General features: G+C 37.3%; 1 protein-coding gene across 4 annotated transcripts in view; it reads left to right on the top strand.

Annotated features, from left to right (window-relative positions):
- Positions 1–18,373, top strand: part of myo10 (myosin X) — a 137,072-nt gene that overhangs the window by 59,272 nt on the left and 59,427 nt on the right. For all 4 annotated transcript variants that reach the window (XM_088643911.1, XM_088643910.1, XM_088643909.1 and 1 more), the window contains exon 4: positions 9,515–9,702. In XM_088643911.1, the coding sequence (XP_088500037.1) occupies positions 9,515–9,702 (188 nt within the window). The remainder of the gene's footprint in view (positions 1–9,514; positions 9,703–18,373) is intronic.

The raw sequence follows: 18,373 nt of genomic DNA, 5'->3' as shown, positions 1-18,373 counted from the left end.
GCACAACAAGTCTATTTTCTGCATACTGTGATGTGTGCAGATATACAGTATCAGCCTACTATAATACTTTCCCAAGGTGCATTCAGATTTGTGCTCTTTCATCTGTAATCAGTTTTGGAGAATATGAAAATGATTGTTTTTCAGAATTTTGAGACAATTTTTCATAAGATTACACAAGCAATTTTCTTTCTTCTTATTTCTAATTACTGTATTTCCTTTGACATTATTAGATTAGCCTTTGTCAAATCTGTAAAAGGAATTCAAATAAAAATTTGAAAGGACACCGGTAGCAAACATAACAAATTGAATAGATTATTTTTACCATAAGAGACCAATCACACTTGATAATAATAGTTTGACGGCATCTGTTAATGATAAGTGGGTCATATGTTGCAGTGAATACTGTTAAAAAGCTTGCGTTTTACATAGTTTGTGCAAAGGATATTCCAGACAGACTTTCTAAAGAACAACTTAGTTTGCTTATCAGGCCTTAAATGTTTTTTTTCCATATGTTCTGTGACTATGGTTCTTCTTTTAAATCACCATTATCAGGAAAGTTTCTAAAACTAGAAAATTAACTTTAGTTTGTGCGCATTAAATGTTGTGTCTGCTTTCAGTATTATTTTAAAGAACACAGCTGGTTAAAAGTAAAAGCTAACATCTGTTTTGCTCATCAATTTAGAATTAGGTGTTACTGTCAATTAGTGGTAATCCTACTGTGCACTGTTTCATATAGGACAGAGTGTTCACCTTAGTGCAGGCAGATGAATTAAGACATGATATTTTTTTCTTACTTGAATTGTTTAAAATTGTTTCAAAATCATCCCCGGCACTCAATTATTAGATTTTTCAGGGGCCAGTTTTCATAAAACTGATGGTGAAAGTGCTGTAATAACACAGACCCACAACACTTAAGGCCTGAGTCTGATAAATTCGGTACTTTTTGCCTGTTTTCTCTGTTTCTCATACAAGACATTCCTGACTGTGTTTACCTCTGGAGCTCCCCTTACTGTGAAAGTACAGAGTACAGCAGTCTGTCATCAGCACTGCTCCCAGAAGTGCACATCCTAGCTACCTATTCAGGGTGCACCAGCAGTGTGTTTGGAAACTAACAGGATCCAAGAAGGATCTTTGCAGACTAAAACCAGTATTTCTTCTTTTTATTATTTCTGGAGTTAAATTGAGAATGTAGCTGCTCACTCTGCCCTTGATTGTAACCAGCTGTGAGCTCTGCTCCTCAACCCCAAACCAGAGAACTGCTTCTCGTTCGAACGCATAGCTTTCCAGCAGCCATCTCCACATCAGACACAGACACGAGCAATTAGGAAAACCCTCAGCTTTTTATGTTTCTCTCTCTCCCCGTTTTCCAGCACTTTTTTTTCCGTGTTTAGTTTGCTTTGTGATGAGAAGCCTCGGGAAATAGCAAAGGGTTATACTTTCAGACTGGTATGAAGCAGCGGTTTGCATCTTGAATTTCTGCCGTTTGTGTTTACAGAATGCGAGCCATTAGTTTGCACATTATCACTGAATTAGGTGTCATTCTGCAAGCCTGCTCTGAGTCGGATCTGAATGCAAAGTGGGTATAAACATTTTATTGTTCCGGTAACACTGATGACCACTCTTCTGGCGATTTGAAACTTGTTTATTGTTTTTTTTTTGGGGGGTCACACGTTTAATTTCAATAAACCGAAAAGCCCCATTCCCGTCCCACCTTTACCGTAGATCCCACTCTCTTCTTCCTCTGAATCTTAAATTGCCGTTGCAGGGCTCCTGCAGCCCCTTGAGTTCTGATTCCAGCTCCGCTGGAATTGTGCTCTCCACTCGGGCTTCGAGGAGAAGCCAGTGCTGCAGAGAGATGCGCCAAACACCACAAGTGCTTGCTCGTATAATAACACTGTGCACTGATAGTAAAATGACACTTACCCTCCCTGCAGGTCCCAAGCCAACAACACAACTTGGCACAGGCCTGGGCGCAATTTGGTAGTTTTCCAGATGGCCATCTTGCCTCCTACATCGTGCATTGTGCCAGCTCTGTGTATTATGCCTTTCAAGACCCTCACTGGATTTACTTCTGTTACTGATTCACGGACGGCGCCCTCTCCTCAGTGTTCTTATTTGGCAGGGACTCTTATTCTTGTTATTTCTTAGAGAGGTAGGCAAAAAAAACACAACTAGGAAGACGCAGGGCAAATTTCAGAGGAAAGGCTTAGACTCCTTGTCACTTCTGTACTTATTTAATACATACAAATTCTCATTTTTAAAATAAACGCTTCAGGGTTCTTTTTACTCCAGAATAATATGTACTCTCAAAATTCTGAATGAATTTGAAACACATAAAGGTACAAATAGCTGCTCAATTAATTTAATTGATTGTTTGATTAGTCCCTGAGTTTCATGCTTACCCTTCTCTTAAATAAGGGCATGACCAGGTTATTTTAATACACTTGTTTTTCCTTTAAGGAGAAACGTAATTTATTCCAATGTACATGGAGCCACAGTGAAAACTTTCCATTTGCATGCACTCCTTAATCATAGCTAGCAAGTCCTGTCCATGGCCTATATTTGGATAAGCATTATTATGCATGGATTTTGTCCAGTTGGTGATTGGAGTCAGATGGATGTTACTGTTCTACTGAGAGAAGGAAAATATCCTCTGAATCTATTCGTTTATGCTATATTGCAGACTTCCAGAACACAGCACATGAATATACAAACGGAGTCTTCCTTGCGGCAGTCTTCTGTGTATTTTCCGTGAAGTGAATGTTTAAAGACATTCTTGAAGAACTGGATTTTCTGCAGCGGGATTTCACATCTCCTTTTTTTTCCACAGGATGTGATTCTAAAAATAAAAATGGATAACCTGCCATGAACCACTGCTATCTGTCTTTGATTTACTCCTGCTGAGTTGTTAGATTTGCCAGCAGGAGAAAATAAACCTTTCACATTACATATTATCTTGTAACATCTAAGGCATTTTAGGGGATTTTAGGTTTGATGGCATAATTAGAAAATGGATAGCTAGTTTCCTAAGCTGCCTAATTTAAAGTTTACATTGCTGTAAGTAAACTGTTTCTTATGGTGGGAATTAGTAAAACTATTTTTTTTTATTATTTTATAATAATTTATTAACAAATGTATTATGTTATTCGGCAAGGGCTGCATGTTGAATCACTGTTTTCATACTGTCTTGGCATTGTTCTATCTAATGACTAATGACACAAAACAGCTGCTAAGATAATGCAGTTTTTCAAAAAAATAAGGTCCCAGTCAACAGTAGCTCGTTAGACTTTAGTTAGTCTTTATCTCTCCTGTTAAAATCTTGAACAAATATTGGTGAGAAATCAGATTTCATATGAGAAAGTATTTATGCATTTTGAAAGTACTTCCTGTCTTAAGATTTTATATAATTCTATATTCTATTTATATGATTAATATAATCATATATGATTTAAAAGGAAATACTGAAGCCCAAGCCAGCCCTAGTTTTAGCAGAACTGAAGACTTAATAATAATATAAAAAAACAAAGCTTTTAGAATGTAATGTTAGAAATGAAAGCTTTCTAGCAAAGTGAGGACAGCTTTTAGATTCTAGGTACCACGGTGAGCTCCTTGTATACCTCAACTTAAGTATCAAGAAGGAATTTTCTCAGAATTCTTAAAGGCCACTTTTTGGTTCAAGTCAGGAATTTGGCAGAAGAACTAACAGTGACATAATATGAGAAGCAGCGGTCTTGTGGAAGGTTGAAAAGCCTTTCTTCGAACTGGTGCGCAATGTACTGTAGTTCATTTGTGAAGAATTACACCTTTTGAAATAGTTTAGTTTGGGGATTTTTCTTTTTCACGGGTTTTTGTGGTACGCTAACATACCTTAAATTGGCAAATTTTCTGGGCCCCCTGTCATTTCCCCATATGCTGTCACACCTCTCCAAATACATTTTGACTTGTTCGCTGACCACATTGAAATAATTTAGATGCAAATGAGGAGCACGTATGTAACACATTTTAACATGGGAAATGAGTTTTTGACGTAGGGTGTCTGTAGTGACAAGATTAGAAAATTGCTGTGTTTTAAAGCTTAATGACCAAGAAGAAATGTTGAATTCTACAAAAATACAATTGCTTCTGGCATAGGCAGTGGCCAGATAAATTAGGATGAATTATCCATGATAAATTTTGATAATTGCAGGGCACATGTTGTACACTGGCTCCATTGTAATATCCAGTGTACATGGAGCATATCATCTTGTAGGTTAAGTGATGAATTACTGTATTACTATAGAAATTTATTGGAAAAGTTTACAGACTTAAGAAGTCTAAATTTCTGGATATTCAAGCAAATTATAAATAATTAGGTTGATTTTTCCTTTTACAGTATTTTGCAAACATTTTGATGAACCAATGGGACCATGATGAGATAGCTTTTTGTTAGATTTCCTGTGTTACACGTACAGTAACTAAAACAGCTATTCCATGTTATTTCTATTTGTTGCATTACACTGTATGTAAAGAGAGTGTTGACCCCACTAATTTATTAAGGTTTTTTGCTTTTCTTGCTGATGGTGTTTCTGTTTTGATGTACTGCTATTCTGTAACAGATTTAAGAACTGTAATATACTCCAGGAGCAATAAGTGGAAACTATTGTTAGTTCTGTAGTTCTAATGGCATGTACTGTATACAATTATTGCTCACTTGCATCTTTTCATCTTTTTTATAGTAAAGACAGCTTATATCTTCTCTGCAAGGTTAAGCACTAACAGGGGTTAGGAACACAAAGTCCAGTGACGGTGATCAAAAAACACAATTATCTTGTAATATAGTATATATCCCATGGGTGAAACCTGATTCAGATCCAAAACCCAACAATGTTTTAAATCGGGGAAAAATAAAACAACATTGAAAAAGACCAAATGTGCAGATTTTACCAACATCAGATAACAAAGATTGATTATAGAACTTTTTCCTAGAACTGTATCCCAGTTTTAGTTTGCATTTGTGTTTGTACCAGCTAAATGCGTTAACAACTGTTTTGTTAACATTGTATTTTTGCCTTTTGCATTCAGTTGTACAGTTTTATCTTAAGTCTTGTGATTATCAGAATATTAGTTTTATTATTATTATTATTTCAAGTTTTGTGCCAATTCATTGACATTGTGTTACACAGATACTGTATCTTTTAAAGTCAGGTATGTAAATGTTTGGCATTTCAACTGCCATTCAAATAAGTTACTTTACATTCTCTGAACCTGTCAGATAATGTTTGGTTGTGGACTTCAAAGTAACCTTTGCGTTCCAGCAAAAGGTTCTCTGTTTAAGCAAACAGAATTTTGGGGTTGTTTGAATGGTTGAAATAAGTAAATGTGGGTTTTAAACTTGACAAAAACTAATTAATTACGTAAATAAGAAAAATATTGGTATAGATTTTTCCCAATGTGTTAAAGCTGCATATTTTAACAACTTTACACTGACCCTGTTTTAGTAGTGTTAGTAGCAATAGAAGATATGTCTGGTTCAAAACATTGCCTTTGTTATTTCTATATCTTGTGATTGCAAGGTTTTAAAACAAAAAGAGAGAGCAGCAGCAGGGACATATGTTAGATGCCTGCTTTTGTTTCTTTTCAACCATTTAGTAGCTAGCTGATGTTCTTTGGAATGCCCTCTATAGATCAATCATCAGGTTAGCTGTGAGAGTTTTAAACTGCACTAATTGGGCCCAGTGTGTATGTAATGGTTTACATCTGCTGTGTGCTGAACAAAAGCCCAGAATACATCCTCTGTAGTGCTGTTTTTCAGTCACAAAAAGCCTGTCCTGCAACAGTATCTGTGATCTTTTGTGCATGTTAAGAAACAACACAAAATGAAAAATGTCTGCCTTCAAATGGGTAGACTAAGACCTTTTAATGAGATTTAACAAAATAAAATCTGATCAAAGGCACCCCGTGATGACATGTGCTCTGTATTTACAGGACAGTGTTTACTTAGATTGTAATGTGTGTGTTTGACGGCTTCTGATCCTTAACTCCAGTTACATCTGCAAAGTTGCTTTCATTTTTTCACGTTTTTTTCATAGCGGCCCAGTAGATAGCATCACATGGCTGTGTACACAGATGGTAAGATGATCAGAGCCTGCTCAGGGCAAAGCTTGCACAGAGCCCACTGCTTCCTTCAGCAGCTTTGTAAGATTTATGTGGAAGGGTGCTGTAAGACACAGGGCTCTACAGGCCTCCCAGAAGAACAGCCACACTCAGGAGAACCTCTGTGCTCATCGTGTTCCTCCAGTGTGTTAGCATACTGAGGCAGCCCTGGTTATCCAGATGAAGGGTTTGTAACACATTTGTTGTTTAAGGAGCTAAGCTTGCGTACAATCTGTAGAATCGCGTCTGGTTAGCTAGAAAAAAAGTTTTATGTTTGAGAGTTTGTCATCATTATCATCATCATTAGCATCATTGTCATGTAATGATCCTGATGTGAATTAACGTTTTTCAGTAAGTATCAACAGCTACAGCTCTAGAATTTACTGATGCTGACTGATCATGCTTTCCTTTCCTTGTCATAGTTGAAAAGAGTTTGCTGTGAAATAAAGTATTTCATTCTACAGAATTGGTTCATCCTGGCTTTGATCTGAACTGACTTTGTAGAACTGAAGAACTGTAATTAAAGAAAAAATATCATTTTGAAATATTTCATCTGATTGGGCGTTCGTAGAGTTTCTCTGAAAATTGGTTGTGAATAATTGTGAATACAATTTAATCTGTTTTAAATTTGGTTATATGAACTTATGAACACTGCATTTTGCTATCTCTTCTTTTGTGAACATTGTAAAAAAATCTAAAAACCCTAATTAGCAGTTTTTGTTTAATAAAAGAAGTTCCAGCTCTATTGTGTTTTGGAAAAAAGGATTTCAAGTGTGGGAAAGGATGAATTCAGCTTTGTCTATTAAAAACATAACCACATTAAGACTGAAAGCAGACCTGCTTTTCTGCATTCAACCCATCATTGATTTGCTTTGACTTGGAGAATAAATGGTTTTGAGACCTATGCATCCTCTGCACTAGTAGTAATGATAAATTATTGTGAGGAACATGAGTTCTCCACACTAGTAGTTGTAATAAATGATTGTGAGGCCCGTGCGTTCTCTCCACTAGTAGTTGTAATAAATGATGATGAGAAATGTAAGTTCTCCACACTGGTAGTTATAAATGACTGTGAGAAATGTGGCAGTGGAAAGCTCCAAGCATACAAATGGTTTCCAAGCTCACAGTCGAATGTATTTGGTTATGAGATCATGTTTAGTTACATGCTGAAGGCCTGAAGGAAAGCTGATTGGAAATACAGTTGTTTGAGGCAGCTAACAAGCATACTATACTATGTAGGGAACTGTATTACCTACATGGCAGTATGTTATGCATGTATAAAGTTTCAGATCAAATCCTGAGTGCTTTAGAAATCGGTTTAATTATCTGCGGTTAGTTGTATCACTTCATAATTTACAGATTCCTGTTTCATGGCTTTCTTAAGAGTTTCTTAAGAGTGTTCAGTGCAGGTTGGAAATACCTGAAGATATTTAATTGTGAGAGCAGATCTCCACTGTTTCTACAGTTGCTTTTCTCAGTTAATCATTTTCAAAGATAGGTTTTTACATAATTGTTTTCTAAAGAAATTATTTTTTCAAAATAAATACATATATAGTATAATATAGTATATTTAATAAGGCAGTATTGAGTTTCAGGCTCTGGCCCTACTTTCACACTCCCATCTGACTTTTAACAATGATTAGCTCTGTCAAATGGTACATTGGTTATTTGGCCTAACCAGCACTGCAATAAGCTCTTGATTTCCTTTTGCTGTATTTTTATTTGAATCTCTCTTTATCCACTGTTACCAGTTTAATAAAGATGTTCGGCTTAAGTACCTTAATTATAGAAGCAGCCATGACTTTAGAGTTGGCTATGTTTACGATTGTTTCTGATTACGGCAAAGCTTAATTATTCAGTCCGTTCCAGTTCTAGCAGATTGAAAAGTTAAGACATGCCCTGAAGCAGCACACGTATATTCAGATAATGAAATCAGCAGAGAAACAGTATAAGGAAGACTTTATTCTGGTCACGTTGACCTGTATGTGGAGCAAGGGAAGCTGTGTTCAATACCAAGATTATGCACAGAAGCTCTGTGAAGAATATAAACTTTGTCTCGAGAAAAATGGATGCAGAGTTTTCTGGCTGTGGTAGCTCAATTCCAAAAGTGTTTTAAGTGATTCATTGTACCAGAGTTGTACAATAAGCCAAGAGCTATTAGACCTAAAGAGTATCTTGGAATGTAAGGTACTTTTAAGGAATAAAAAATGTCTTTGTTAACATTTGAGCTAGTAAGTTTTGTGTTATTAGTATAAAGAATATAAACGTGAATTTCTGTTACCATATATCATCCAGACATGCTGTACCTGAGAGATTCTTTTTTTTTATTTCAGCCCATAGGCACGACATCTGAGTAAGGACAGATACGGGCCAGAGTGGGAGGTCAAAAGTTAAAGCACTAATTTTTTGCTCTATTGTTATAAGGTCCATGTATTCCTCTGCCACTAACACAACAAATTAAAAAAAAGAGTGAGGGAGCAAAAAGCCACAACTGAACATTAGGTGCTGGATGTGTTCTAAGAAAAAAATAGTAAAAACGAAATATTTCAGTGTTTTAGTTTATGATATTCTTGGTGAGAAAGGCCTTACATTAGTTGGTTTAAATAATTTGAAGACTAAATATTTCCCATTATACAGTAAATATGTAACGTACTTTCTACTCCTACATGAAAGTTTTGCTACAGACACAAGTTGTTTTTTTCATGCTTTGTTTGTTAAGTAAAAAACTAAATGTGAACAAGTTCCATGTTGCAAGGAGCAGAGAAGAGTAGGGTCTCTTCAGAATGTTTACTTCATACAGTTCTGGAATTCCTGTTTTCCATCTCTTCCTCCTGTCTCCTTCCTTTGTCCCCGCGGTCTTATTTTATAAAAGAAAGGTAATAAGAACCAAGGAAAGCTTAGATTGATAGTTTTCAAAATTTGGGAGAAAAACAATCTTATCAAAAAAGAGTGGGGCTCATTACCAAACATGATCAAATTTTGTCATGTCTGGCTTTTGCCTTTCCTCGCTAAAACAGTGGATGTCTTGACAGGTATGTCTGAGGGGGAACATTGGCTTTCTAGTCTTTTTGTTTCCCACAGCTCTGGGGGAGGCACTTTTGTGCAAGCCTTCAATAACTCACAGTGTCAAATCATTCCCTCAGGGAACGCATAGACTCGATGGATAAAGTACAAAGTTGAGCTCGGCGCTAAACCTCAGCTTTGTGCTTGTTAAATCGTATTGGTGTGTTTCAGCCAAATATATCTTAGCCACTCTTTGGTAAATCACTGGGTTGTTGGAAACAGTTTGTGGCGTCACTCCATGGTACTTGGTAGTAAGACAGTTTGATATATATACAGTATATAGAGGCAGCATCTAATGTGTGTGTGTTTTTTTTTTCAGACGTACATAGGCTCTATCCTGGCAGCAGTGAACCCTTACCAGTTCATTCCAAACCTGTATGACCACCCCGCAGTGGAGCTCTACAGCAGACACCGCCTGGGGGAAATCTCTCCCCACATCTTCGCTGTCGCCAACGAGTGTTACCGCAGCCTGTGGAAGCGCCTTGAAAACCAGTGTGTCCTCATCAGGTACGTGGCTATGGTTGGGCGTTCGCATATCCACATCCAAGATGGTTTCTTGACCCTCCATTTGTAAAGTTCTTATATTTTCTAGGTTTCTGTACTGTGGCAAATGACACCTTCCTCTGCAGGATTTTTGTGAGAAAAGACTCATTGGAAATGAGATGGTAGTCATTAAGTACTTGGAGGCGCAGGGCAGGTTTTAGCGTATAGTGGTTGTGATAGCAGCGGTCTTTATGCCCATGGAAACCAGGCCAGATTTCAGGGACTCGTTCATGTGATTAAACAACAAATGGACAGAAAACTGAGAAAGTGCCTTTGAGTAAAGACTTGGTGAGGTGTAAGTTCTAGGACAGAGGGACTAGGTCTCGTTTTAGGTACCAACTCAGTTTCTGTACATAGGCACCATGAACAGCGCTGAAATGAGAGAAATTCAAAGCCCTCAAAGCGAACGAGGCCTTGGTTGTCATGACTGCAGGAGTTGAGGAATGAAATGCAGTGGAATGAAAAAGTCTGGCATTTGAGTTCTTCTCCTAGCAAGTATGTTTGCCCCCAAAATGACACCTTGTTCCTCTCTCCTTCCCTTCTATAAGCTCTGCTTTTATTTATGAATATGTGCTTAAATCTTGGACAAGCATCTCAAGTGCCTTTTAATTGTACTAAAAACTGTGAAGTACTGATTATGAGTGGTCTAAAAACAGGTTGAAAATACCAGTCTGTATTTTTGTGTTATTTATTTTGTATAGCTGAATTTTGTATATTTGATCAGCATAATTGAATAATCATTATATTTTTAATGTTTTTTTTAGCTGGCACAATAATTCACAGATTTTCTTATATATATATATTTGTATATTGGTCTTGCAATGAAGCCTGTTAGTTGCATTTATGTCCCATAGTAGGATCCAGGATTTCACTGCTGGTAAAATAATTGCACTAGCATTAAATAAATAATTGCCATACTTATTAAGCAATTAATTTCCATATTACCCATTCATTTTACAATTTTCTTTTGAATTTCACTCCATAATAAATGCTTTGAAACACTTGAACAGCACAAGATGAGACTTATTCATACATATCCAGTTTAAATTAAAAAATGGATTGTGGAAGCGACTGAGATTCAGGGCCCAGCATACCAGGATGTGTGGAACATGTTAAATATGACCTGTTGTATTGATACAGGTGGCACCAGTCCAAACCTCGAGACAGATTTGGGGATCTTTGCTTCTCCTCTTGAAATGTTAGGAATGTTCCATTTCTGTGATTTATTTGACAGCATACTTACTGCTGTGTGTGCTTTCTTCCACTTCTTTCACAGCTTCACTGTTCCTTGTCATTGTCAGAAATTCCCCCACCCCCTTCACTGTTACTTCAGTAGTCTTCACTATTAAGGGTAACTTAAATTTAAAAAGAACTTAACGCTTGTTTTGTTTTGCTTGTTTTTTTGGGGGGGTGGGAGGGGGCTTGAAGTTCTCAAATCTGTTGGGAGCTAGAAGAAGACATTTCAATCCACAAACAACAAAATTGGTCTTTTAACTCTTTCACACAGTAACGCACAAAGCCGAATGTAAATCTCCAGTGTTCATTTAGGATCGTATTGTGTATTGATCCGGAAAAGCTCAGTGAGCAGATATTAGAAATATGTCCGACTGGTGTCCCATCGGGTGTGCCCTGTCTCGTGTCCTTTGCTTGCCAGGATAGGCTCCAGTTCCCCTGTGATCATGTATTGAAAGAAGCAGTTACGAAATGGGTATCTGGATGGACAAATATGTCCTTCCCTCTTGGATGCCCCACAAGTCAGGTAGAAAAAATCTTACTGGGGAACTGTGTATAATTAAAAAAGATAAGAATGTCCTTACAAACATCTGTAGAAAGTTTACGTTTGACACATATTTCTTTGTGCTTTCATCCCTTGTTAAGTGTTCTGAAAACTAAACCAGCCAAAATTGGGGTATTTGGAAGCACTTTTGATAAAGAAAAAACAGATCCTGAAATAGAGTTTTACAATGGTCAAACCTTGTGTAGAGATGTTGTTACTGGCACATAAGACCGAGCAGAAAGTAGGAAACACACAAACACCCAAGGCTGCAGCTCGTTGGTCTCTTTCATCAGCCCAAGTCTCGTGCTAGTGATTCCACAAAAGGTTGATATTTACACAAGGGGAAGGAAAAAACTGTGTGAAAATTAACATTATCTTAGAATGGTTGCTCATTTTATTAAGGCAGGCCTCTTTGTGTCATTTTGGCCATTTTTTTATACTGAATGAGAGCAGTGTTTCAGGCCGTTGCTTTTTTGATCATGATACACAGTATTATGTTGGGTATTCATGTCTCGTCAAGTGTAACACGTTTTTTCTCATCAGTGATGTATAAATATATTTTCATTTGTTTTACTGAGAGGGAGAAGTTTTATAGTGCTGAATAATTAATGGGACCTGGCGAAAACAGAGGAGGTAATTGTTATATTGGATGCCCCTGGGGTGCCATTAGACTTATGAAGAGGGTTTCATAGACATCACTTATCGTGATATCCTCTGAGGCTAGGTGTGGCCTTCGTGGTACCTTGTTTTTGCAGACTTTTTTTGTGTGGAAAGTCTAGGTTGTCTTCAGACTGAAACTTGAAGCAAAGTTAGTAATTTAACAGTCAGGGCTGCAACAGTTCACCCCAACTTCCTGTCATTCACTGCGAGAAACAAATGATTCATTGTCAGATCCGAGTCTTTTGTGAATGTGGGTTCTGTTCACTGCCATGGGTTTTGCATGGTTGTCATTGTGGCTTCATTTACAAAGGTCCCTTAATAAATCTCATTTCTAAAAAATGTTGAATTCATACAGAGTTAAATGAAAATCCTAAAAGAATCTATTTAAAAATAAAAAATACAAACTTCTCCACACTACTTTAGAAGCTGGGGTATATATGCTCAAAAGCACAAATTGAGTTGTGTGAACCACATATGACAGGCTGAAGGTAATTATAAGTTAAACCTTATTTAATTTGTCTAATAAATTAATAAAGGAATTATGATTTTCTGTATGTTTGGCACCTATTTCTCAGTACTGTTGCAGGAAATGTAGAGAAGATCTTAGTGCTTCACTACAACTGTTTCCTCTAATTCTTTCTGCCCTTGACTTCAGTAAGTTATGACTGAATGTTTTAGCTTCAGCTTAGTTGAGTCATTAGTGTGTTTATGATTTAATTTGTGAAAACAGCTGGTTGTGGTATTGTTTAACCTTAAAAATAATACCCTACAGTAGTTAGTGACATTGCAGCTGTACAATACAAGCTGATAGCCTACCGTAAAATTTTAGTTTGTTCACAGTTTTTTTCTTTATACTTGGGGATCGTATCAGCTACTTTTTTGTTAAGTGTATATCATATCTAAGTACTGTGTGCTTGGTTTCTACAGGGTGTGTTACAGAGTGCCCTTATTGCTGCTTGGTCTGAAAGCTGAGCAGTTCAATTAACTGTTTGATTGTCAAATAAATCTCAAGTTGTAGAGCAATAAATTGTACATTGGCAGTTTAACTGGATTGAGGAGGCAGCCTCAGGCAAGGAGATAATAAAATCCAGACACAATCTGATACAGTACGAAAGTTCTGGAGGGACTGTAGGCTGAAGCCCATTCTTTAGGTGAAAATTAAAGCCACGTGGCTATAAATGTCAAAGAAAATCTGCAGGAAGGCAATTTTATGGGAAAATTCACAAATTTGTTAGCTTCACAGCGTTAGTACCATGATATCTTTTACGTCACAGATCATAACAGCATGATAGCAAGTAAGGCTAATGCAAATACAACACCACTTACAGTATATGAAATTTGTTTAAGTCTTCCATCTTGTAGGCTTTTTAATCCAATCCTGAATTATCATGCAGCTACCACCTAAATCAATTATTAATGCCATAATAATCATGTATTACACTTGTATAGCGCTTTTCTGGGCGCTCCACTCAAAGAACATTACAGTTATGGGGATTCCCCTCCACCAATGTGTAGCCCCCACTTGGATGATGCAACGGCAGTCAAAGTATGCCAGTAGGCTCACCACACATCAGCTATTAGAGAGGAGGAGAACAGAATGCTGAAGCCAATTCATACATGGGGATTACTAGGAGGTCATGACTGGTAAAGGCCAGGATAGAATTTGACCAGGATATCGGGGTCACACCTCTACTCTTTTCAAGAAATATTCTGGGATTTTTTAAGATCACACTAACCTTTCACCCTGGTACAGAGGATGCAATGTGCTACAGAAAACCCTGGAACAGTTCAAGATTTCTTAAATAATTAATATTAACAATCATATTCAGACAACTCTTATAGGCTCCTCAAAGTTTTGGAAAGGGAAGCTGTGTTTCATTCTCACAAATAACAGAGTGGAGTTATATTATTAGAGCCCTGAAGTACTTAACACTGATAGATTCACAGGAAATTGCCCATCCTCAAAGAAGATTTTGTCTGAGTTTTTCTTGGACAAGAGACTGGGTACATGGAGGATTTAGAGTTATATTGTGCTGGTTACATTATTAGTTTCTCTGGGCATGAAGTAGTCTTTGCTTAACTGCTCAGAGGGAACACAACAAAAACACTAATCCATTGTTTCCAAGTGTTCACCCAAGGTAAATGCAAGACAACACAGACATTTTCCGTAACTAAACACTCATAACTATACTGGATGGCTGTTTGGAAGTATCCTCCACCATCACAGACGCTGCTGTGGCTTGGCCAGTTGTACATAGTCTAATAATAACAGAGAACATTACAAAGAAGAGACTGCCTTGCGGTGTAATTAAATTGTAACTTAATTTTGATTAAGAAGTGCTGTCTGTCTTCATCCTTACTTGGCTTTCGAAAGCCCTTGATTACACTCCAGGTCTGTAAAACTAATCCAGTACTCCCTGGGGTATGAAAGAATTGAGAAAATTCCAATTAGCCTACCAAATTTAATAAACGCACACTGGCAGTTTGGACTGTTTATAGGCTTGTCACTGCAAGAGCCAAGTCACCGAAAACCCGAACTTACCATAAATTTGAAGTGCCATCTATTACAACATACACAGCAAATATTTCTAGTGTACACCATGGAGCCTGGAAACAGACTTCAGATATTAATGTTTTCTGGAAGAGATCTGATGAGCATTGGGATCGTTTTCAAACGTGTCTGATAATTCAGCTCCTGCTCAGTTTTAGGGGTCTGAAAAGAGAAACTTGTGGCAAGGCCTGACATCTCAGCCGTGCTGTCTTTAACAATGTTTCTGACTTTCCTCAGATTCAGTGAATATAATGAGAACAGGAGTGCTTAAGGCAAATAGGTTTTACATGGTTTTTGGTGGCGTTTCCAGCAGGGAGACTTTAAGAGTGAGAGCAGCCCAACACCAGCCTGGCTCACTTGCTCTAAGCCGTGCAGTTATGTCGACAGTTCACATTTGAAGGGCTCTCAGTTGCGCTGGCAGAGACGGCATCTTCCCTTCATCTTTACCTCTATTGCATGGAGCCATCATCCTTTCAGAGTCCTGAAGTGGTTTTACTGGGCTGTGGTTGAACAGGTCAAGTGAAGTGGTCTCTGTCGACAGGGTATGTGAAAATGAAAAACTATGGGATGAGCAGAGTGCTCCGCTGAGCTTTATATGGAGAGCTGCATTTCCCTTTTTTAAGTTTGGTCTTGTGTTGCACCTGCTCTAAATATACCAGTATTATTGTGTTTGCCCTTGTTGTCCTGATCACATTTGCATTTATATCTGCTGTTTCTTGTCATACCCTCACCACATAAAACTTCATTAACTCTTTGCATCACTCTGGATAAATGCCTCTGCTAAGGAAATAATACCCATATGATTTGTTATTCATTTACATAACAATAAACAGTACTTAAATATAGAGTTCTAAAACTGTAATTGGACATTTGCTTATCACATCCTCAAGATTTCTAGATGTCATGTAAATATTTCTTAACAGCCTCAGAAATGCTTTAAAGAAAATAATATTTATTGGTCACTCTCATTGTGTTCAGTGCGTTATCCCTCTGCAGCATGGCTTTTTATGTGTGTTCAGTCCTTGGTGTATTTTTGCACCCCCTAAAAGCACTGCATGACAAGCGTCTACATCTTTTCTGACATTGTATAAATGAACAGGCTATTAAATGTTACTTTTCCTTCAAAAAGCTTCAAGCTCCACTGCAACCCCCACTTCTGTGTTCAATATAAATATTTTTATAGACCGCATTCCAGAGCATAGACCATTCACTGGGCCCATCTGGTAGTATTTGTGAAGAATAAAGGAACAGCCTGAATGTGACCTAATTTAATAATATACTTCTGAGCTGAAGACATGCCAGATTTATTTATGAAGCTGTTTACTTTAATTTGATGAAGTTTTAATCATTTGTTGTATTACAAATAAGTGGCATAGAGCTATCAGTGCAGTCCAAAATTTAGAACAGAGGGACAGCTAATATACTGTAATTGACTGTGACTTCATTTTGGTTACAGGAGTTAAATTTCTCTATGCATACACACACAGAAATAAGAAGCAGTGGTTTTGGAGGCCTTTTGTTTTCCTGAAAAGTTTCTGATATTGTCCAGAACTTCTTCAGGAGTCTCACAGGGGAGTGTTGTGCAGTGTGGCCTTCACAGTAAAAAATACAAGATTCCTCTTGCAGTCAAAGATAAATAGCAGGTTTTATTCTCAAAATAAGGCCTTTTCAGAGAAAGCAGAATGGGTTTGTTTTTTTTGCAAGGCAGATGACTGTTTAGTTTTGGGAAATATTATGTTTTGTCTTTGTGTAATGTTGTCAAATATAACCTACGTATCTCCCACACACATGGTGTGTTTTGTTGTCTGAGATATTTTGTACATGTGAAAGTCTATGTCAGTGATGCTGCTGTACTGCCTTTAAATTATTTCTGTAATATAATGTGACGGGAAGAGAGAACACTTCTTCTCTTCAAGATCTTTTAAATTAAACCTCTATGTGAGCTATTCATTTGGGACCGGAAAGACAGGGGTCATCAGATAACAGTGTTGACAATAAGCATGCCTACCACCTGGCTGGTTTTTAACTGGCCTGGCTGCTTTGTTTGTGCACTTGCTGGTTGTTGGTTGTTGGAAACATTTTTTTTTCTCTCAAATTGGCACACAGTTACAGATCATAATTATAGGCTGCTTTTGTGCAGTAAAGTTTCCAAGTCCCACTATCAAGCCCTCACACCCAGAAAGCAAGAAAGCTGTTTTTTTTTCAGACTTGAAAATGATCCTATTGGAGTGACAGAAATACGCAGCTAGACTGTATTCTTCATGCCTTGAAACAAGATGCCCATGGCTGGATGTGAACAACAGAGATTAGGGGGTTCTTACTGGGATTGCTTGGCACTTTCTATCATCTGTTACATAGGGAGGCTGAACTGAATGATGTTAAACCTGGGTTTAGTGTCAGTTCAACAATTATTGAGTCACTCTAGTTAAGAGCAGGCGTAAAGCTGACTCGCTGTGCTTCAGAACAATTATCTTTCTTTAGTTTTTCATTATCTTTCTCATTCTTTCATTTGTAAGAATGATTTATAAACCTAATAAATGTTGTTAAGTTTTAATTCATTTTACAATGCACTGCCATTTGTAAATATCTATGGAATTGTTGTTCTCTGTATTAGTTAAATGAGTTTAGTTTAACTTAGTTTAATTAAACTTAAAATCTTAACTTGCTATAGTGATTGTCTAGCAAACATGGACGATATTTAACTGTCAAATAAGTGTATGTGATGTCTAATAGACCGGCACTGTAGCATGCCCACCTTGTAGTCTGATGTCAGAGTAAAGCAAGGGTTTGGACTGGTCAGTATTCAGATGGGAGACCTCCAAGGAACATCAGGTTGCTGCTGTGGTGGTGTTGGTGGAGAAGTAGGAGGCTCCCTTTCCTTTAGGCTACAATTCAGAATTCACCTCCTTCAGGGGGAGACATATTAAAAGGAGGTCTTGCCTATTTTTTTAGAGTAGGGGTGCGGCTTATTATACTGTTTGCTCATACAATCTGACCTACCTATAGAGTCCCCTTGATTAAGCTGGTGAAGTCATTTTTCACTTCTTTACCTGATCTGCTGCTTAGTGAGGCTGTTAGCACATAATGGCAACAATGTGGTGATGGAAGTGTATGTAAAGACTTTTGAGATGCCATAGGCTATATAAAAAAAAAATGCTATATAAATGCAAGGAATTTGTATTAACAATTCATTAATGAATTATGTTTTTGGAGTGTAAGGATATTCTGTAAGTTTACGTTTGAGACCGCATGCCATACTTTGAAATTGAATATCATAGCATTTGATAGTTTTCAGAGCCAAATAGATAACCTTTCTGCAGTACTCAGTAATGTTCCAGTCCTAGCTGCACAGAGACACAGTCTGCTTCTTTAAAAGACTTATTTGTTTCATATGTTCTATCTGCCAAAATTCTGACTTAAGATGGAATCGTTCATGATTCACTTGCATGAGCTGAGTGTGACCTTTTTAGTTATATCATGTGCCTGTTAACTTCTTTACAGAGCAATGTCTGCCCTCTAGTGGGCAGCCTCCTGTTTAATAGAGACATTTTAAATAGGAATTTCATTTACATCTTTTCAACCTCCAAAAAGGAAATAAGATGTGAGTTTTCAGTTGCACACAGTATGGAAATGCTCCAACATTTCAG

The sequence above is a fragment of the Lepisosteus platostomus genome, chromosome 8 (genome assembly GCF_059453375.1).
Source record: "Lepisosteus platostomus isolate fLepPlt1 chromosome 8, fLepPlt1.hap1, whole genome shotgun sequence".
NCBI classification, from domain to species: Eukaryota; Metazoa; Chordata; class Actinopteri; order Semionotiformes; family Lepisosteidae; genus Lepisosteus; species Lepisosteus platostomus.
Note: the sequence above shows the minus strand (reverse complement) of the source record. Positions and strands in the feature narration are given on the sequence as shown.